General features: G+C 47.7%; 1 protein-coding gene across 1 annotated transcript in view; it reads left to right on the top strand.

The window, feature by feature from the left end:
• ADAD1 (adenosine deaminase domain containing 1) overlaps positions 1-5,561 on the top strand; it is a gene marked incomplete at both ends in the record, with an annotated part of 395,920 nt that extends 390,359 nt beyond the window's left edge. The window contains one exon of the mRNA XM_082243486.1: positions 5,448-5,561. Coding sequence (XP_082099612.1) covers positions 5,448-5,561 — 114 coding nt within the window. The remainder of the gene's footprint in view (positions 1-5,447) is intronic.
• Positions 5,562-22,342: the final 16,781 nt, after the last annotated feature.

Genomic DNA, 22,342 nt, shown 5'->3' on the forward strand with positions numbered 1-22,342 from the left:
CACTATGGGTTCTGTCATGGGCAAGAACTTTTTGCTGAGTTCAACATGAACGATGCTGTGGAGTTTAGCATGGTCTGCGCACGGCTGCCGCTGGCATGGTCGTGTGTGCATGCTCACGGATGGGCCAAGGTCAGTATCAGCTGCGGTCTTCCTTTCCTCCTCCCAATTTGCTGCCAAGAATTTTTCTCAGGATCGAGGTGGAAGGGATTTCTTTCTTTCTCGTGGCTCTAGACGGGCCTCGCCAAGCTTGGTACGCTGACCTGGTCAGGCTAGCCGCAGACGCTCCTTGGAGAATTTCTCTAAGGGAGGAGTTATTGTGTCCAGGGCCCATCTCCCATCCGACTTTACAGTTGCTGACATTGCCGACTTGGCTGTTGAATGGCAGGTGCTGAAGGACGGGGGTTTGGCTACTTCAGTGATTCTCACCCTGCTTGAAGTGTGGGAAACGACTTCTAGGGTGACTTTTTTTCATCATACGATTCTTCAGGGGATCCCCTGAAGAAGTCACGTGGTATCGTGACTGAACGCGTAGGGCGTACTAGGAAGCATACACCGGAAGTGACATTACGGGACATTCATACAAACCCCGTGGCAAACAGAATGAGCAGATTGGGGCAGTTTTAACTGTAAGTTACTATGATTTTTTTTTATAAATAAAGCTTGACAATACTACAGTATGATGGCCTAAAATTCTTTCTGAGAAAACAGTAAAACTGCGAGGCAGATGTAAGGAGTGTCTGATACAAGAGAGCCCGTTTAATACCCCACAATATCCTAGTGGTTTGGAAAGTGTACCCACAGTCCCGCAAAGAAATGGAAGGATAACCATATGGCGATTGGAGTGGAGCCACCACACTGGCAAAAAAAACCAAGGTGTATTATATGCAGCAGTAAGGTGTGCGGTTTGCACACCTAGAAGTGATTGACACTGAAGATCACTTACACATTATAGAGGTGGAAGAGGTGTATTAAAGGATTTGGATCTAAGATTGGGACATTGACACCCTTTACTCTGACACTGAAGCACCTTGTTAAATGGACTTGTCTTATAAAAGAAAAACATATAGGATAGCATTTACTCTGTAAAAAAACAGCAGTTTATTAGCACTAAGCACTTTGAGTAATCATAAGCACTGGTATTTTGGTAAGATTAATATTGGTATACAGCATCATAATATATGCACTTTATTTTATAGAAGATTGCACAGCACCACTACTTTAAACAACATATGCACCTTATATTTATATGTTAATTTTTTACTGCCCTGAAGTCACACAGCACTTCTTTTGGATAAATGGAGCTTTTATTTCCGTTTGAATTTTTCTGATTTATGCATATACTGATGGTCTAAATATTGCACAGAGAAGCACGGAAGATTTTGTTTATTAACTATTTACTTATTAATTACTTTTTCACTATTTTTTCACATATTTATTATATTTAAGGACCTATTCCCATACTCTCAAAATTATCCTTGAAGTGCAGTACTCCCCCCCATTAATAATTATCCTGTCGTTCTCCCTATATGTTGATCATGGGGCCAAGTGGAACTTCGTCCGGATCCGTCCTTCCCTCCGAAGGATGTTTCTGATGTTCACTTGCATGGGGACATAGTATTCCCATCTTGTGTCCTGAGCCCTCCCATCCTAAGGAATGTGCATTGCTTACTCTATTTAGAGTGCGGGCACTCAAGGTGTACTTGGCGACTACTGAGTCTTTTCATAAGCCAGGCTCGCTCTCGGTACTTATAGATGGCCCGTGAACGGGACTGCCTGCACCTGCTGCATCAATTCCTGGATGGATCGGACAGACGGTGGTGTAGTTGTATTTAAATTAAGGGTCAGGTCCTACCATTCCCTGTTTCGGCGCGTTCTACTCGGGCGCCTAGTGCTTCCTGGTCTTTTCCCCTTGTAGGCATCTGTGCTCCAGGTTGCAAGATGGCTACCTGGTAGTCAGTTCATACATTTACCACGTTTTATAAGGTGGATGTACTGCCATCTGCAGCTGCCTCTTTTCGGCCGCAAGGTTTTTTGCTGGCTGCTGTTTGGAGGGCTTTTGACCTTCTTTTTAGGGTGTTTACTGTTTGTTTCAGGTGGGCCTCATCTTTTGTTCTGATGAGTCCTTGGATGCCTGGTCGGCTTTGTTTGGCCTTTGGGACTTGTTGTTTTCTGCTGTTCCCACCCCTCGTTTTATGGCACTGCTTTGGGACGTCCCTACTGGTATGAATCGGAGAGAACTGCGTCCGTCAATGAACGATAGAGAACTGGATATAGAACTTACTGTAAAATCCTTTTCTCATAAGTTCATTGACGTACCCAGTACCCGCCCCTCTCTTTTGAGTTGGGTTATGTCCTCTGACAGTCGCCGCCCGTTCAGTTAGCCTTCACGAGTGGGTAATGCACCTCTCTGCAGGAGTAGGCTTCGGCAGTAAAAAGGTTAAAAACAAAAGCTTTTACACATAACGCACCTCTAGGGGGCTGTTCCTCAGCTATTACCCATCAGCCACTAGGAGCTGCCGGGCCTGTTACCTTGCGCCCTGTCTCCTCGGACGATGAGGATGACATTTCCACCTCCCCTGCCGCGACAGGCGCTGGTGGATGCACTAGCTGTTTTCGGTGCGTGACACCCTGCAATTTGGGGGTCGCATCGGCGGCTGCACCTGGGGCGCAGGTGGCATCTGGCACTCGCATGCTATCTGGAGCTGTTCTTTTTTTCTGGCTGCTCGTGTAGGAGGGGACCGTCTGAGACCTCACCTACTCACCTCACCAATGGTGTCTAATTTTTTCTGTGGAGGATTGTCACTGCCAGTTTCTGGCATTGCTATTCAGCTTCTCCACTGCTCCCAGGGGGTTTATTAAGGAGTTGGCTGGTTCTGAGTTTCTTGAGGACCTGAGTTATCCCTAAGGTGGGATGCCTGGACAGCCTGCTCCTTTGAGAGCCATCAGTATATATTTTGATGTGAACAATCTGGCATACAGTGCAAGTCCTAATGTGGTTCGGTTGGGTACTGAACCTCCAAAAACCAAGCTTGGTCCTAACACAACATCTGGAATACTTGGGCCTAGTCAACACGGAATATGTGAGTGGGTAGTTCGAAACATTACACATAAGGAAAAAAATATATACCTCTGGAAACTGAACACTGGGAGTGCTGCTATTGATAGGCTGCGCAGGGGAGCGGTGCAATCTTTATGGAAAAAGGCAAAAGAAAGAGAGCGCACATCTCGCAGTACAGTACAGAAATTGAATGGTGAAAACCAATAAAATATTACACTCTCAAACTATGAGAGGATGCGGTGGAAAGCTGGAGTTGAAGTGAAATATGTGGAAGTCTAACTCCCCCCACTTAGGCCACAGGCTGGGGGGAAACGCTGGCTGCTGCTGCTTTTTTTTATTTTTTTTACCTGTGCTCACCGCAGGGTAGAGGCCAGACCAAGCCTCCCGTTTCATGTTTGTTGCCATTCCATATGCTTAGTTGCACACGGAGTTGCAGCTCAATATTTTGTCCACCTTGGACAAAAGTCCACAGTCCCTGGATCTGCCTATACATTTCCAAACCTGATCTTGTCTTTGAATCCAGAAGTGAAACTCTTTTCCAATAACTTAGAAGGTTCTTATAACAGATGCCAGCCTGTCAGGCTGGGGAGAGGTGTTCTGGAGAACCAGTCTGTTCAAAGAATGTGGTCAGTGGAGGAACAGACTTCACCAATCAACTTCTTGTAAATTTGGGCAATTCATCTGTGTCTCCCAACATTGGTCCTTTTTGCCTTCAAGGTGACACTGTTTGAGTACAGTGAGACAATGTTACAGTAGTGGCACATATCAATTACCAGGGGAAGACAACAAGCCTCCCTGCTCAAGAAAAGATGAACATGATCATGTCCTGGGTGGAATAGCATATTCCAGCTTTCTCCACTGTGCACATTCCAGGTATGGAAAATTGACAGGCAGATCAGCAACTTGAATGCAGGTGAGTGGACCCTTTTTAACAGAGGCTTGTTATCAGAGATGCAGATCTTCTGACAGCCAGGTTTAAGCTGGACAGATTTGTCTCCTGGTCAAGGGATCCGCAGGCATTTGCTCTCTGATCTCCCTGTTGCCTGGCAAGGGCTTTTCGAGATTGTCCAGATGGACCAATATTCCATCCTGCCTTCCGGTTTGTCTTTTGCTGGCATGGCTTTTAAGGTACAAGTCATGGGGGACAGGGACATTTCTGACTCCCATCATTCTTACCCTGCTCTGTGCCAAAAAGCCTGACTCCAGAAAGGTGTACCATCGTACATGGGAAGCTTATTTCACCTGGTGTGAGGCTTGAAAGTTTCATCCCAAACCATAGCTCGAGGGGCGCTGTTTGGCATTTCTCCTGTCTGGTCTGGAGTTGCCTCTGGTCTTTGTTAATCAACCTCTTACCCTTTATAGTACTCAAAGTCTGCTCTTTCACTGATCTCATTCCTTGAACCGACCAGTTATAAGGAGTGAAGAGATCCACTACTCCAGCGCTAACCTGGGCTTTGGATTCAGATGCATCTAATTCCTTTTTAAAGCCATTTGTGCAAAGGGACACATGGATTGTCCTGCCTCTTCGGTTTCCATTGTCTGAGTGGGACCTTAGTTTGGTATTGTTTTACAGAATTCTCTGTTTGATATTCAGTTGTTTCTTCTTACTCGAAAGGTGATCCTTTGCTCATAGTTTCTCGGAATGCCGGTACTCCCCTTCCCTGCTTGCTCTGTCTGTGTAAAAACAGGCTGCTTTCTGATCCACTGTTTGTTGTTAGATTTGTTAACTTATTTCTTTAGCCTATACCATTAAGGACAAGGTTTCTACTTTTTCAGCCAAGGCTCATTATGCAAGGAGTGCCAGTGTTTCCTGGGCTATTCAGCATCAAGCTTCAGCCATTCAATTTTGTAAGGATGCCACCTTAACATCTATTCACACGTTTACTAAATTTTACCAATGCCGTCAGAAGTTCCTGCTTCCAGCTCTGTAGTAGGGTTTTAGCCTATTCTGTTTTTGAGTTTTGAACTTGTTGCTGTATTGCCCATTCCTCATGTTCAGTGCTTTGGGGCATCCTAGTAATTCTGGATATGAACAAACCATGTGTTCTGTAATGTATGATACATTTTTGGTAGACCTGCAAAATCATTTTCTTGCACCCAGGTATTCAGCCTTTTTCTGTGGTTTCTCATTAGTACAAATCCTGTCTTTTTTGCCAGTGTTCATTCAGTCACCTGTGAGTGATAGCATAACCCAATTTTTATGGATATGAAGAAACCCTATGTTCCTGTGATGTACTCCCAAGAAAAGTATTTTACAAGTAAACCAAAAATCCTAATTTTAGGACCCTCCAAACAGCTCTGTAAATGGTAGAGTAGAGTGTGGTACATTTTTTGAATAAAATTATGCAATCTGCAGATAACCAAATGTGATTATTTTTTTGTCTTTTAGAGACGTGCTTTATCATACCAAATGGCCAAAACCTTGCTGAAATCCTATTTGAAAGCACAAGGGTATGGAAATTGGATAGAGAAGCCAGATATAATTGGTTCCTTTAAAGTGTAATCATACATTCTGTATACAAATTTTACAGTTTACTTTTCAGAATTTTTTTTAAATCCCTTGTGTTGTGTAACATGTTATACAAGTCTGACTTTTCTAAACTTGTTCAGAACATGTTCTGAGGCATTTCAAATGTAATGCTTTAACTAAAAGTTATTCGTGCCACTTACACTTTTTAGATTGTGTTTAGTCATTAGCAGATTTGTTTAATACTGTAAACAAGCACATTATGTTCTCTAAAAATAGATATATTGTTTGGTCAGTTTTTAGTCCTTATGGACATTAGGCCAAACATGCTTAAGTATAAAATGCCTGGTGCTTTCCAGTGGCCAGGGAGGCTTAGGTACTGCGTACAGCCACCAATACAAGTAAACGGCTTTATGCAGTCTTGCTTGTATAAATGTTTGTTTTATCATTTGCATCTACCCATGCATGCGTGTACGACATATTTTGTCAAATGCAAAATTGGATAGTATAGGGAAATATATTGTATGTCCATGTGCAGGAATACACCAGTGCAAAAATCAATCAGTATTTACACAAGTACAGCTGCGTACAGCAGTTTAGTTGTATTGATGGCTGTATGCAGCATTTACAACTCCTCGCAAACCAAGATATGTGTGTGAGCCACTCGGGCTGTATGGGAATTATGTCCTGTACCTACTGCTGTTAGTGCTGGCTGGAAAGGGAGCTTGTCTATGCTTTAGGCAATGATAGAGAGCCAGGCTACGCCACCAATGTATATTTAACTCTGCCCATCGAAGTTTAATCAACTTCCCGGTTGTAGAAAGTGTGAGGACATTTAGGCTAATAAACGGCTTTTGTGCATGAGGTCTTAATAAAAGAACTGAAAATTTACATGTTACCTATGTACCTATATCAATGAAGGTTGTCAAGGCAGAAAAAAAAGATTCTGCCATTGTTGCCTCCTGCTCTGAGGCAGTTCCATCTGTCATTCATACAATGCCTGGTGAATCCCTGACCTGGAACAAATTCATTCTTAGTAGGTGTCGGAACCCCTAATAGGCATGTTCTAGGCCATTCATTGAGTTGGGACAGAATAAAGATTAGGTAATTTTAACCAAACCTGAAAAGGATAGCTGCCTTGGAGCATGTTTGTAATCAGAGAAGCCAGAAAATGTCAGTACTCCCGATCAAAGCCTTTGTATTAGCATACTAGCTAGGCAACAAGCATTTTTTTTTTTTAAGTTTAGCACTGGTGCGATGCAACTATCTTTAAGTACAAATTGACTTGACCAATTGTTGATATGTTTTATTTTTTTGCATTAAGCAGTTCAATGTAACATTTTTTTTCTCTTTTACAAAATTAAAGTGATTCTAAATGCTCAATCGTGTTTTTTTTTTTTTTTTTCTTTTTCTTAAAATAACAAAATGATATACCTACCTGCTCTGTGGCCAATCAACATCTTCTAGGGTCCACAGCCAGCGCTCCTGGCTTCTCACCTCTTCTCTATGTGCCACTATAGAAGGCCACTTCCATTGAAAGCACTGCTCTGCCCTACCCATGGGTGTTTTGAGAGAGAAGGGGGGGGATAGATAGTGGAAATTAAAAAAAAATAAAAAGCTTTATTTAGAACCACTTTGATTTTCTGTTCATTTTTTTTTTCTTCTCCTTGTGAACCAAGATGCATTTGTTTCATACAGACTTGATAACATTCTGTTAGCTCTTTTCTCTTTGTTTTATATGCATCATAGTAGTCAGCTCACTATGCCTACATTGGTGTAAACAAATTTAAAATGTGAACCCAGTCAAATGAAAAAGAAATGAAACTCCATGCTATTAAGAACCTTCTTCAGTTTCACAATAATTGTTGAAAATAAACATGTTTTGTTGATCCAAATGTCTGATTTTGAATTTACTTGTCATTTAACCAAACTTAGCAATCTTAGTCTTAGGCCTCATGCACATGGGACATTAAAAACAAAATCTGCTTTAACGCCAGTGCTGCTGAAGCAAAAAAACAAAAAAAAAGTGCTTTAGCTGCGTTTTGCATACATGTTTAAGCGCGTCAGCATTTGAGTTTTTTCACAAAAACTCTCCCCTCATTTTTTCACTCCCAATTTCCCACAATGAATTAATAAATATTGATACACACACGAGCAGCGCTAGTGGATAGATGAGATAACAGTAATAATGTTCATCAAAGTCCCATAAAAATGATGGTTAAGCAAATAAGTTCAGGATTACGGACTCTTCACCCAGGTGCTTGGTACAGCAGAAAGGTGACAGATCATCCACCACACACTGACTCTTACCGACAGGTGGAGATCAGAACAGCAGTAAGTGGTTATGGGACCACTACACCCCACTCTCCTGGAAAAAAGGCTGGGGACATCCACAATTCAGTCAGCCAAACAGCACCAATCCTTAGGTGACCGTACTCCACATAGGATGATAGGCAGAAACAATCCACCTTAAATCTCCAGGCAGGTAACCATCCTCGTGCATGGGAGAAATATTAAAGAGAATGCGCCCATAGTGTAATTCGTTTAAAAACACCTTTATTATAAAACACAGGCCTACACTCACAATCCAACAGAGGCACAGTGGGCAGAAAGGGTATAAAAACACTCAGTAGGGGACGCTCCTCGGTTTCCACTAAAAAGATGGGCGACTTCCGGGTGTGACGTAATGACACTGGCAAGCTCCTTCTGATGCGTTTCTCAGAACGACGTCTTCAGGGGGTGTGGCCAAGTGTCTGCTTCAAGTCCATTATATAGCCCAGATGGAGAGGGTGGTAATTGTGAACAACTGTGTGTCTGGCTCTAAAAACAGTTCCGGGGGGAGGGACGATCCAAGCATCCCACATGCGCTCCACCCAGGGAGAACACAGAAGACAAAACCAACCCGGAATCAGGAAATAGAACGGAGTCACAGCAAGGGGACACATCCCATTAATTAAACAAGGTTATAAAATTGAAATTTAGATCATCACACGCGGGAGTCGGAGAGGAACGTTGTTAACAATCAAAATACAAAAAATTGCACAAAGTTACAGACCATTCATATAAGCATGAAAATTAAACTGATGCAGACTGAAAAACAAAAATAATACAAAGAAAAACTGAAATTTGAGAGAAAAAAACGTTTTCTCTGTCGCTCATTGACAGACGCAGTCCTCTTTGATTAATATCAGTAGGGTTATACTGCCCCCTACAGGAGTAGGACACTAGGCAGGAAAAACGTTCTGGCCACACCTTAGGGGCAGTCCGAGAGGGTATATCCTCTCTCTCCCTGCTACAGGATGTCAGTTTTTTTTCTGCCTAGTCAGCTTTTTCTCTCCAGTTTTTTGTTTCTGTGAGGAACTGGGCTGGAGCTGGGCGACGGGCTGGATGTTGAGATCCAGTGGTCACCCCAGCCGGCCTACGAGCGCGTGCAGGCCCTAGGTCCGCGCTGGGTCGGCCGCGACATAGTCCCACTGGACAGGGACTGGCCCTGCGAGTTAAACGTCTCGCCAGAACGCCTACGACCAGTCGGAAACTGAGTTGCGGCGTCCGTATTGGTCGACAGCCCCCCACCTCGGTGGAGAGGGGTTCTGTTAGGAGTGGGTGGCCGCCTGTTCCGGTATGGTGAGTAGAATGTTCCCCTTCTCCCCCTGTCGGGTTTTGGGAATGGATGCGGGCCCCTCTGTGGATGGTCGGACCCTCATGATCCCGGGTTCCCCTCTATCCTGTGACACACTTCACATATCTCCCCCTTGCTAGTGTGAGTTGGTGAGTAAGGATACCACTCCAGGAGGCTTGGTTTGGGAGCTGACAATCTATATGTATGTCACTGCAAGGAAAGCCTGCATGGTAAAAGGACTAAGGAATCCATGACTGAAGGTCAGGGATGGAGACAGGGCGCCGCTGGCGTTACTGTTGAAACAGTCGTGCATGATACTATCAGGCACCTACCTATCGCAAGTCCTCTATTAGCGATGCAGCTGCACGCTTCCATGGGCCGCACGGAGCCGCCATCATTCCGCGGGCCGCCATTTTGGCGTAGCCTAATGTCTCGTGCATGGCAGCGGCCATCTTGGATACACCCAGCTACCTCGAGGAGTAGTGGTGGGAGTGCCGGAAGGCGTGTAAAGGGGCGGAGCCGCCTCCTTTACCCGGGTAAATCGATCCACAAGACTTCCTGTTCTGTAAGGACAGCGCTGAGAGCAGTTCGGTAGAAGCTTCTGTGCATCAGGTGGTGAGCCCTTGGGGTCTCTCTTTCTCTCTCTCTCTCTCTCTCTGTGGGGGTCCGAAGCAGGTGGCACTGAGGGGCGCTGTTGCGCTGGGAGATTACATACAAAAAAAAAAGTTTTTTCTTTTGCAATCCTTGTTTGCTGACAGGTGTTCCTGGATTTATCATGGACCCTGCCACACATGTATCCCCACCTGATCCCCTCGAGGTGGCCGCAGGACCCTCCAGTTCTCCACTTACTATTGATGCATTGTCAGCGGTTTTAGAGTCTTTTGTATCCCGGGTGGAGGTGGCCTGTCAGGGACGGGGGGCGAAAAAAGCGACCCCCGCCTACCCCTATTTCGTCTGACACTTCAGATACAGATTCTGAGCCTGTCGCAGCGGCTGCAGGTCCATCTTCTGGGGCTAGTGTCTCATATCCCATCTACTCGGATAGCGAGGAAGACATTTCTCCCTCCGCTATAGCGCAAGATGAAGCGCTGGTAGATGCACTGATCGTGTCTGTGCGGGAAACTTTAAGACTTGAGCTTATACCTACGGAAGCAGTTGATACTGAAATTGCTTTTGGTACTCGCAAGCCTACCAAGATGGCAAAGGTGTTTCCTTTGCCCAAATGTTTTCAAGATATAATTAAGGAAGAATGGGTCTGTCCAAAACGAGCCCCTTGTATTTCCAAATGGATTGCTAGATGATATCCGTTTGAAGAATCCCTCCTTAATAAATGGACGGTACCACCGTAGGTGGATTCACCGATTTCCAGATTAAATAAAGCTACGGTTATCCCGGTGGAGGACGCTCCGTCTTTTCGGGATCCGGTGGACCGTAAAGCGGAATCTATATCCCGCTCTATATTTTCCCTGATAGGGTCAGCCTTAAGGCCAGTGTTCACCATTGCTCTGGTTGCACAAACATTGACCGAGTGGACCAAGTTGTTACGCCGAGATCTGGAGGGGAGAAGTCTCCCCCCCCCCCCCCCGGCATTATCGGACTTGCTGGAGCAGATGGTACAAGCGCTACAGTTTGTCTGTGACGCCGCTCCATTAATGGGGCGCGTATCGATCTCGGCAGGGGTCCTTCGGCGTATGCTGTGGTTAAAATGCTGGTCGGCGGATCAAGCTTCCAAAAAAGCTTTGACTAATCTCCCCTTTCAGGGGGATCGCCTGTTTGGTGCCACTTTGGATTAGATCATCACTGGTGGCAAGAGCACCTTTTTAGCACAGACTACTAAGGGGAAAGTACCGCGTCGCAGACGGGGACCTTCCTTTTCCGCTCATAAGTTTTTTTGCTCCTCTGGGGCGGGCGATAAGGCGAAGTCCTCCAAAGCCCCCCCGGGGGGTTTCAAAGGGCGCTGGTCGGGTAAACAAAGATCCGGCTCTGCCAGACCTGAAGATAAGACCAATACAGCCTGAAGGTGCGCCCCCACCCATATCTGGGGTGGGGGGACGTCTTCACCGTTTCCGGACCCATGGCTCTCCAGGATTCCAGACAAATGGGTTCAAGAGGTCATACGGTCAGGATACAAGATCGAGTTTCGATCACTTCCACCGGTGCGGTTCTTCCCTTCCAATATCCGACTATCCCCGGATCGCTTAGAAGCTTTGCGGGGGGCAGTGATGGATTTGATGCAACAAGGAGTGGTGGTCCACGTTCCTTGGACAGAACGTTTTCAGGGGTTCTATTCGAACCTATTCACAATACCCAGAAAAGAGGGCAAGGTGCGTCCAATTCTGGACTTGAGAGCACTCAATCATTTTGTCCGAGTGCAAAAATTCAAGATGGAGTCCATTCGCACAGTAGTGGCCTCCCTGCATAAGGGGGATTTTTTGGCGTCCATAGACATCAAGGATGCCTATCTTCACATTCCCATTTATGCAGGACATCAGCGTTTCCTTCGCTTTTCCGTGGGAGAGAACCATTATCAGTTTGCGGCGTTACCCTTTGGGCTCGCCTCTGCTCCCCGGGTCTTCACAAAGGTCTTGGCCCCAGTTTTGGCACTGTTGCGACAGCAGGGCATTTCGGTTCTAGGCTACCTAGACGACCTTCTACTCCGTGCGGAGTCTCCGCAGGCTCTGTTGCTAAACTTGGAGATCACTATGATGTCTTTGGAAGAGTTTGGGTGGCTGGTGAACCGGCAGAAATCATCCCTGGTCCCCACCAGGAGACTGAACTATCTGGGCCTAACTTTGGATACATCCTTGGCAAAGGTGTTTCTCCCGGCGGAGAAACTCCGGAAGATTCAGTCGACGACTCAGTTATTAACCGTCAACTTGCCTTCCCTGCGGACATGCATGAGGGTTCTGGGACTGATGGTGGCCTCCTTCGAGGCAGTACCGTTTGCCCAGTCTCATACCCGGATGCTTCAAAAGGAGGTTCTTCTCAAATGGAACCGGAATCCCGATTCCCTGGACAATCAGATCCGGCTGAGCGAACGGACCAGGGAATCTCTGGTTTGGTGGCTTCGGTCACCAATGCTCAGTCAGGGGAAGTAATTTCTTCCAATCTATTGGACGATTGTCACCATGGATGCCAGTCTATCCGGGTGGGGTGGCGTTCTCGGCAGACGATCTGCTCAGGGGCTCTGGTCCCTGGAAGAATCCAGGTTACCGATAAATGTATTGGAACTGAGAGCGATCAGACTTTGTCTGATTCACTGGACCGAGCAGCTCCGGGGCAGCCTGGTGCGGATCCAATCGGACAATGCCACGGCCGTGGCTCACATCAATCACCAGGGGGGCACCAAGAGTGTCCTGGCGGCCATGGAAGTGGCCAGCATCCTTCGTTGGGTGGAACGATTTGTTCCAGCCCTCTCCGCGGTATTCATTCCGGGGGTGGAGAATTGGCAGGCAGATTTTCTCAGCCGTCAGATTCTGGATCAAGGGGAATGGTCTCTTCATCCAGAGATATTTCACCAATTGTGCCTTCGTTGGGGCACCCCGGATGTGGATCTGTTGGCATCTCGGCTCAACAGGAAGGTGCGGAGGTTTGTAGCTCGCTCCCGCAATCCTCTAGCAGACGCCGCAGACGTGCTGGTCGCCCCGTGGGGGCAGTATCAGCTACTGTATGCCTTCCCTCCTCTCAAGTTGCTGCCAAAACTTCTTCGCAGGATAGAGGTGGAGGGAATTCCAGTTATCCTGGTAGCTCCGGACTGGCCCCGTCAGGTCTGGTACGCCGACCTGGTCAGGCTGGTCGCGGACGTTCCTTGGCGACTTCCTCTCAGGGAGGATCTGCTGTCTCAGGGACCGATCTTCCATCCTGCTTTACGATCGCTGGCTTAACGGCCTGGCTATTGAGACCCAGGTGCTGAAGGACAAGGGGTTGTCAGCTTCAGTTATTCCTACTCTAATTAAAGCGAGGAAAGCGACTTCCAGAAAAGTCTATCATTGCACATGGAAGTCTTATATCACGTGGTGTGAATCCCTTGGGTTTCCTCCACGTTCTTACTCGGTGGCCCGAATATTGGCTTTTCTGCAACAGGGGGTTGAGCAGAAACTGTCCTTGAGCACTATCAGGGGTCAGGTTTCAGCGTTAGCAATCTTCTTTCAGAGGCCTCTGGCTACTCATTCCTTGGTGCGGAATTTCATCCAGGGGGTGCGGCACCTGGCTCCGCCGGTGCGCGCGCCCTTGCCGCCCTGGGATCTTAATTTGGTGTTGTCGGTTCTTCAGAAACCTCCCTTTGAAAATATTAGGGAGATTCCCTTGCTTACTTTATCCCAGAAGGTGGCCTTTTTGGTGGCTATCACTTCTGCACGCAGGGTGTCAGAACTGGCCGCATTGTCCTGCCGTTCCCCATATCTGGTGGTTCATAGGGATAAGGTAGTTCTTTGTCCGAATCCATCCTTCCTTCCTAAGGTGGTTTCAGATTTTCATCTAAATGAGGATATTGTGCTACCTTCCCTGTGTCCTAAGCCCAGTCATCCTCGGGAGTTTGCGTTACACTCCTTGGATGTGGTTCGGGCGATCAGGGCGTACTTGACTACTACGGAATCTTTCCGTGAGACGAATTCACTTTTTGTGATCATGGATGGCCCTAGAAAGGGGTTGCCTGCGTCTGCTGCGACTATCTCTAGATGGATCAGACAGACGGTGGTACAGGCTTATTCTATTAAGGGTCGGATTCCTCCGTTCCCTGTTAAGGCGCACTCCACTCGGGCGCTTAGTGCTTCCTGGGCCTTCCGCCATCAGGCGTCAGTGGTTCAGGTTTGCAAGGCGGCTACCTGGTCGTCGGTTCATACCTTTTCAAGGTTGGGCCTTCTGGATTGGATTTTGATTTCCGTTATCCCACCCCTCATTTGTGGCACTGCTTTGGGACGTCCCTACTGATATTAATCAAAGAGGACTGCGTCTGTCAATGAGCGACAGAGAAAATTGAATTTTTGACTTACCGTAAAATCCTTTTCTCTTAAGCTCATTGACAGACGCAGTACCCGCCCCTCTATTTTTGAGTTGGGTTGGGTTAAATTCTCTGACACTGCTTTGTTACATAACTGACATCCTGTAGCAGGGAGAGAGAGGATATACCCTCTGGGACTGCCCCTAAGGTGTGGCCAGAACGTTTTTCCTACCTAGTGTCCTACTCCTGTAGGGGGCAGTATAACCCTACTGATATTAATCAGAGGACTGCGTCTGTCAATGAGCTTAAGAGAAAAGGATTTTACGGTAAGTCAAAAATCCAATTTTTTTTGGTGATTCAACATTGTTTGGGGCAACAGTGAGTCTAAGAGGTGGTATTCCTCTAAAAGTGACAGAAGGGCCTCTGGTAGAAGTGGTCCTAAATTTCTGTCACTTTTAAGAACATCCCAATGTTTTGAAAGAAGTCTCTTTACGAGATAATGCTGGGCAGAGTAGGTGGTAAAAAATTAGAATCTAGGTGAAAAACTGGAGGTGGTCGCTGCCTGACCATCATTGGGTAAACGAAGAGAAGGATTTATTCACAAATCTTCAACTTATTAGCTTCCTCTTGGTAATCGAGAGGGGAACAGTTGTGCCTAAGACACCTGAACTGGCTCCTAGGAACTGCCTTTAGCCAAGGCCGATGGTGGCAACTGTCCAAGCTAATAAACCCATTACGGTCCATCTCTTTGAAATACGTGGAAGTACCCAATTCACCACCATCTACCCTGATTCTTAAATCCAAAAAGTTGATTTCCGAGTCACTGGCCTCATATTTGAGCTCAATGCCCCTGTTGTTGGAATTGAGGGAAACCATAAACATATCCAATGAGGACCTGTACAATATTAACCACTTAAGCCCCGGAAGATTTTACCCCCTTCCTGACCAGGGGGTATTTTGCGATTTGGCACTGCGTGAATTTAACAGACAATTGCGCGGTCGTGCGACGCTGTACCTAAACGAATTTGACGTCCTTTTTTTCCCCACAAACAGAGCTTTCTTTTGGTGGTATTTGATCACCTGTGCGATTTTTTGATCACGCGCTATAAACAAAAAAAGAGCGTCAATTTAAAACAAAATTTAACATTTTCGGCCAATTTGTTTTATGCTACCTATGTTTGGTAAAAAAAATCGCAAAAAGCGTATTTTGATTGGTTTGCGCAAAAGTTATTGCGTTTACTAACAAAGGGAAAGATTTTTGTCAATTTTTTTTTTTTTAACGCGTAATGGCGGCGATCTGCGATTTTTTTTTTTTTTTGCGGTACTGCGACATTGCGGCGGACAGATCGGACCCTTGACTGACATTTTTGACACTTTTGGGGTTACCAGTGACATTTCTACAGTAATCAGTGCTATATATATATATATATATATATATATATATATATATATATATATATATATATATATATATATATATAATATGCACTGTTACTGTAAAAATACACTGGCAGTGAAGGGGTTAACTTTATTTGAGAGGGAGGGGCTGTGTGTCCCTAGGGGCGTGATTCTAACTGTGATTGGCTGTCTGCTGAGCTGTAGTTACACTGATCAGCGGTCCTACATAGTAGAACCGTATGATCGGTGTCTCTACACGGGAGAATGACAGGCAGCTTGTTTACACAAGCTGCCTGACTTTCTCCCTCTCCCCCGCCGATCGCAGAGTGAGCGGCGGACATCGGGTCCGCCGGTCACACGCGCGAGGGGGTCCGTGCCGCCCGCTCGCTCCCCAGAGCCTCACAGGCTAGTGACGTATATTTACGTCATTTTGCCTGTGAGGGGCTGACCGCCGCAGTAAATCTACTTGCGGCAGTCGGCAAGTGGTTAATAAATATTGTTTATTTGCGTAACTCCTGCGCTACCAAATGTGCTCAAATAATGATAAATTCACAATACTCTTAATAGGTAATTAGTAGGTTGTTGGCAGCATAAAATTGTGTTCAAACAATTCATACGTATAAAAATAAAGTACGTCATTTTTTTTTTTTTCAAAGTTTGCTGGCTGGTCCTATTAGTGCAACATGCACCCCTCAGACCATGTGTCCCCACCTAATCGCCTCACGGAGGCCGCAGGGCCCTCCTGGTCGCAACTGTCCACTGATGCGATTTCAGCGGTCCTGGAAGCCTTTAGAGGGCGGGGTGCGAAGAAACAACCCCCCCTACCCCTGCCTCCTCTGATGTTTGGGATTCTGAGTCTGACCCAGCCACCGCAGATGTGGGTACCCCGGCCGGGTCGGGTACCCCCCGAGGTGCCGCCTCTGATAGTGAGGATGAGCTTTCTGCCTCTTCTGCGCAGGATAAGGCGGGGTGGACGCACTGGTTGTTACGGTGCACAAAACCCTAAAATTAGAGGATGCGGCTGTCGTCGCTCTTGGGGCGTGGGTTGCCTTCGGCACCCATAAGCCTCAGAGGGTGGAAAAGTATTTTCCCTTCCCCACCTATTTTGCTGGCCTACTCGCCAAAGAATGGGAGCAGCGGACACATTCTCCCTGGGTGTCTTGGCGGTTTCCCAGGCACTACCCTTTTGAGGAGTCTTTGGTGAAGAAGTGGTCGGTGCCACCTAAGGTGGATTCCCCGGTCTCCAGACTTAACAAGGCTACCGTGATTACGGTGGAGGATTCCCCATCCTTTAAGTACCCAGAGGTTAGGAAGGCAGAGGCTGTGGCCCGCAACATGTACGCTATGGCGGGGACTGCACTACGGCCTGCCTTTGCTTCGACCTTTGTCACCCAAACGGTGACTGAATGGGCGAAGATGCTATGCCGTGACGTGGAGGGCCAGCCTGTCCCTCCTGAGTTTGGGGAACTGTTGGACCAGATGGTACCGGCGCTGCAGTATGCTTGCGATGCTGCGCTGGGCATTGCTTCCCTTTTGGGCCGTCTGTCGTTTTCGGCGGTGGTCATGAGGCGTATGCTCCGGCTGAAGTGTTGGTCTGCGGATCAGGCTTCTAAGAAGGCCTTGACGGAACTCCCCTTTCAGGGGGACCGTCTGTCTGGGGCTACCCTGGACGACATTAATAAAGGTGTTATGGGGGATAAGAGTACCTTTCTCCCACAGGCTTCCAGGGGTAGGGACTCTCGTCGTAGGCGGTGTCCGTACTTTTCGGCTCACAGAAAGTATTCTCGTCCCTCGGGGGCAGCCGATAAGGCTAAACCCTTCAAGGCTCCCTCAGGTGCTCCCAAGCATCCCCCGGCTGGGAAACAGAAGTCCAGTTCCGCCAGACCTGCGGACAAGGCCCTGTCGGCCTGAAGGTGTGTCCTCACCCGTGACTGGGGTGGTGGGATGCCTTTGCCGCTTCTCGGACGTGTGGCTGGCCCGGATCCCCGACAAATGGGTCAGAGAGGTTGTGCAGTCCCGATACAAGATCGAGTTTCGATCCGTTCCTCCGGTCAGGTTTTTCCCTTCCAATGTCCGCCTATCCCCGGATCGCATGCGAGCCATCTATGGGGCAGTGCAGGACTTGCTACAGCAAGGAGTGATAGTGTCTGTTCTGCACGTGGAACGCTTTCACGGGTTTTATTCCAACCTGTTCGCAGTTCCCAAGAAGGAGGGCAAGGTGCAACCGATCCTGGACCTAAAGGCACTGAATGTGTTTGTGCTGCTCAAAAGTTATAGATGGAAACCATTCGCATGGTGGTGGCTTCCCTACATCACGGGGACTTCCTGGCCTCAATGGACATCAAGGATGCCTACCTCCACGTTCCAATCTGCTGCTCACCAACGGTTTCTCCGTTTTGCCGTGAGAGAAGATCACTATCAGTTTGTGGCGTTACCCTTTGGTCTAACCTCCGCTCCTCTGGTCTTCACAAAGGTGTTGGCCTCGGCACTGTTGCGACAGCGGGGGATATCGGTCCTGGGCTATCTGCACAATCTGATTCTCCGTGCAGAGTCCCCCGCGTTGCTGACGGAAAACTTGGGGGTCACCTTGCGTACTCTGGAGGAGTTTGATTGGGTCGTGCACCTTCAAAAGTCGTCTCTGACCCCTTCTATGAAATTGGTCTTTCTGGGCCTGACCTTGGACTCGTCCTCTGCCAGGGTGTTTCTTCCTCCGGAAAAACTCCAGAAGATCCAGTCAGTGGTTCGTTCGGTGATGTCCAACGACCGGCTATCCCTTCGGACCTGTATGAGAGTACTGGGATTGATGGTGTCGTCCTTCGAGGCGATCCCCTTTGCTCAGTTCCACACAAGGGTTCTTCAAAGGGAAATTCTTCTCAAGTGGAACAAACACCCAAATTCTCTGGATTCTCGGATTGGGTTAAGCCACAGGACCAGAGAGTCCCTGGTCTGGTGGATTTGGCCGCCGATGCTTCAGTCAGGGAAATCCTTTCTACCTATATACTGGACAGTTGTCACCACAGGTGCGAGTCTGCCGGGTAGAGGGGGGGGGTCCTCAATCAGGACTCGGCTCAGGGAGTCTGTCCCTGGCGGAATCTCAATTGCCGATCAATGTCCTGGAGCTGAGAGCGATCCGGCTTTGCCTGATGCACTGGACCGACCCTCTGAAGGGTTGTCCCGTGCGCATTCAATCGGACAATGCCACGGCCGTGGCTTAAGTCAATCACCAAGGGGGCACCAAGAGTGTCCTTGCAGCCCTGTAAGTGGTGGACATTCTACGTTGGGCGGAGTGCCATGTTCCGGCTCTCTCCCCGGTCCACATTCCGGGAGTGAAAAATTGGCAGGCGGATTACCTCAGCCGCCAGGCTTTGGATGCAGGGGAGTGGTCCCTGCATCCGGAGGCGTTTCATCAGTTGTGCCTTCGCTGGGGCACTCCGGACGTTAATCTGTTGGCGTCTCGAATCAACAGGAAGGTACAGAGGTTTGTGGCCTGCTCCCGGGTCCCTCTGGCAGACGTGCTTGTGGCCCCCTGGGGCCAGTACCGACTGATATATGCCTTTCATCCTCTCAAGTTGCTGCCAAGGCTTCTTCGCAGGATAGAGGCGGAAGCGATTCGGGTAATTCTTGTGGCTCAGGACTGGCCTCGTCGCGCCTGGTATGCCGACCTGGTCAGGCTCGTTGCAGATGCCCCGTGGAGACTTCCTCTCGGGGTGGATCTGCTCTCTCAGGCCAGTCTTCCATCCTGCTTTACGGTCGCTGGCTTTGACTGCTTGGCTGTTGACAGGTTCTGAAGGACAGGGTTTTAAATGCTTCAGTGATTCCCACTCTGCTAAAAGCGAGGAAGGCGACTTCCAGGAAGATTTATCATCGTACGTGGAAGTCGTACATTGCGTGGTGTGAGTCCCTTGGGACCCACCCTCGCTCCTATTTGGTGGATTGGATCTTGGCTTTCCTTCAACTGGGAGTTGATCAAAAGTTGACCTTGAGTACTATCAAGGGTCAGGTCTCGGCCTAGGCTAATTTCTTCCAGAGGCAATTGACCTCCCATTTCCTGGTGCATAGTTTCATCCAGGGGGTGTGACACTTGGTACCTCCGGTGCTACCGCCATGGGATCTTAATTTGGTGCTGTCGGTTCTCCAGAAGCCTCCCTTTGAGAATATTCGGGAGGTCCCCCTGCTTACCTTACCTAAGGAGGTGGCCTTCTTGGTGGCTATCACTTCTGTTCTCAGGGTGTCAGAACTCGTGGCGCTGTTCTGTCGTTCTCCCTATCTGGTGGTTCACAGGGACAAGGTGGTACTTCGGCCGGATCTGTGCTTGCTGCCGAAGGTGGTTTCCAGTTTTCACTTAAATGAGAACATCGTGTTACCTTCCTGATGTCCTAAGCCAAAACATCCTAAGGAATTTGCCCTGCATACCCTAGATGTTAGTGCGCTCAAGCTCAAGGTGTATTTGCATCTACTGAGTCTTTTCGCAAGTCTGACTCGCTCTTTGTGCTCACGGATGGCCCAAAGAAGGGGCTTCCTGCGTCTTCTGCAACTATTCCCAGATGGATCAGACAATGGTGCAGGCTTATTCCATTAGGGGTCAGGTTCTGCCCTTTCCCTCCAAGGCGCCGCACTCTACTCGGGTGCTTAGTGCTTCTTGGGCTTTTCACCATCAGGTGTCTGTGCTTCAGGTGTGCAAGGTGGCGACTTGGTCGTCTGTTCACACCTTTACCAAATTTTATAAGGTGGATGTGATGGCATCTGCGGATGCCTCCATGGCCTTGCTTGAGGGTGTTTTTTCTGTTTGTTTTCAGGTGGACCTCATCTGGTTGTTCTGAGGTGTCCTGTGTTGCCTGGTTGGCCTTGGGGGACTGTTTTCTCTTTGTTCTGGTTCCCGCCCCTCATTTTGGTACCGCTTTGGGACATCCCTACTGATATGCATCAGAGGACTGTGTCCGGCGTCAATAAACGATAGAGAAAACTGGATTTTTGACTTACCGTAAAATCCTTTTCTCTTAGGTTTATTGACGGACCCAGTACCCGCCCCTCTAAATTTTGAGTGGGTTGGTATGTTTTTCTCTGACATTGCTTTGATACAAAACTGACATCCTATGCAGGAAGGGAGAGGGTATACCCCCAGGAACTGCCCATAGGTGTAGCCAGAATTTTTTGCTGCCTATTGTCCTCCTGTAGGGGGCGGTATTACCCTACTGATATGCATCAGAGGACTGCGTCCGTCAATGAGCAAAGAGAAAAGGATTTTAGGTAAATCAAAAAAACAGTTTTCTCTATCGTTCATTGACAGACGCAGCTCCATATTCTTCTTAACCATTGGGTTATGCTGCCGCCTAATGGAGTAGGACACTAGGCAGGAAAAAAAAATGTACCACACCTATGGGGCAGTCCCTGAAGGCATACACCCACTCACTCTATTGGATTCAGTTTGTTTCGGCCTAGTTTTGGAGTAGGACCTATTTCCCGGCTGGGACTTCAGTCTTAGCTTGTTTTTTTATTCTAAAGGGAAACTTTGTTTAAATTTTTAATTTTTAGCTAATTATGTTCCTGAGAGAACTTCAATCAACAGCCAGACTGGGTTTCGGACTGGATATCCTAGCTCCTTAAGGGCTTCCAGTCTGGCCAGTGGCCAGCGAGCATGTGCAGGTTATAGCCCCGCGCTAGGCCTCGCCACGACAGAGCCCCAATGACGGGGGCTAGCCCGCGAGTGAAACACCTCGCCGGGATGCACATGGCCTGTTTTGGCCTTAGTCGCAATGCGTCCCCTTGGCCATCAGCACCCCCACCCCGAGTAAAGAGGTAGTCTGTCCGGAGTGGCGCCCACCCGATTGTCGTTGGTATGCTGAGTAGTGTCTCTCCATAGCTCTTGCGGTCTTGGGGTGGACGTAGGCCCCTCCTTGGGATGGTCGGACCCCCCTGAGTTCCATTTCCCCAGCCCATCTAACAGTCACGGTGGTCTTTTGGCCCCAACCTACCCCCATGCCCCCCCTCCCCCAGGGTTATGTAGGAGCTGGCTTTGCCACTTGCTCCAATAAGGGGGAGTGGATGCGGTTGTTGCTGACCTGGCTGTCCGGATCTCACACGGGGGTCTTTGAGCAAGTTCCTGTTTGTCGTTTTTGGTGCCTCAGGTCAGGTTTGGGACTTTACTGGCAGTAGTAAATGAATATTGATGATTTGGTAAAAACAATTTATTGAAAAGAATATAATATATTTACAACCATTTGTAAGTGAATGGGTGGAGGCCCATTGGGTGAAAGTGATAAGAAAGATTGAAGGTAAGTGTACAGGTGAGTATTGGCGACATTGATTTAGGACATTCCTGCTCTGCTGTTCCTTGTGTTTGACGACAGGAACAAGTTTCAGAGTGGGTGTCTGAATCGGTTAATCCGACGCGTTTCGGCCATGTGTGGCCTTTTTCAAGGATGTATCACCAATTCTATGGGTGACAAAGTATAGTATAAATGATACATCTGTTGCATAACATTCACGTGGGAATTTATGCAATATAATAAATATTTTACATACATGTTTTGTGTCCGCTTAGTATGTTTGTACCTTCCCAGTATTTCCAGAATGCTACAGGAACTTATGCTGCTTGAGAGTGAAAATGTATGCATTAATGAATATCCGGGATAAATGTGCTGAATATATATAAGTGGGTAATACATAACATATGTAATTTACTTGTTTGGACTTGGAGTTTCGGTCCAGGGGTCCAATATGGTTCCTAGTGGTATAGGACTTTTTGTAGGAATAGATAATCCACAGAATCTATAAGGTAGTTGTGCATATAACATTCAGTATACCTGTTTGTTAAATGTAAGAACTAACAAACATTTTGAGGTGTTCAAGGCATACAAGATG

Source organism: Pelophylax lessonae, assembly GCF_965119305.1.
Source record: "Pelophylax lessonae genome assembly, chromosome: 1".
NCBI classification, from domain to species: Eukaryota; Metazoa; Chordata; class Amphibia; order Anura; family Ranidae; genus Pelophylax; species Pelophylax lessonae.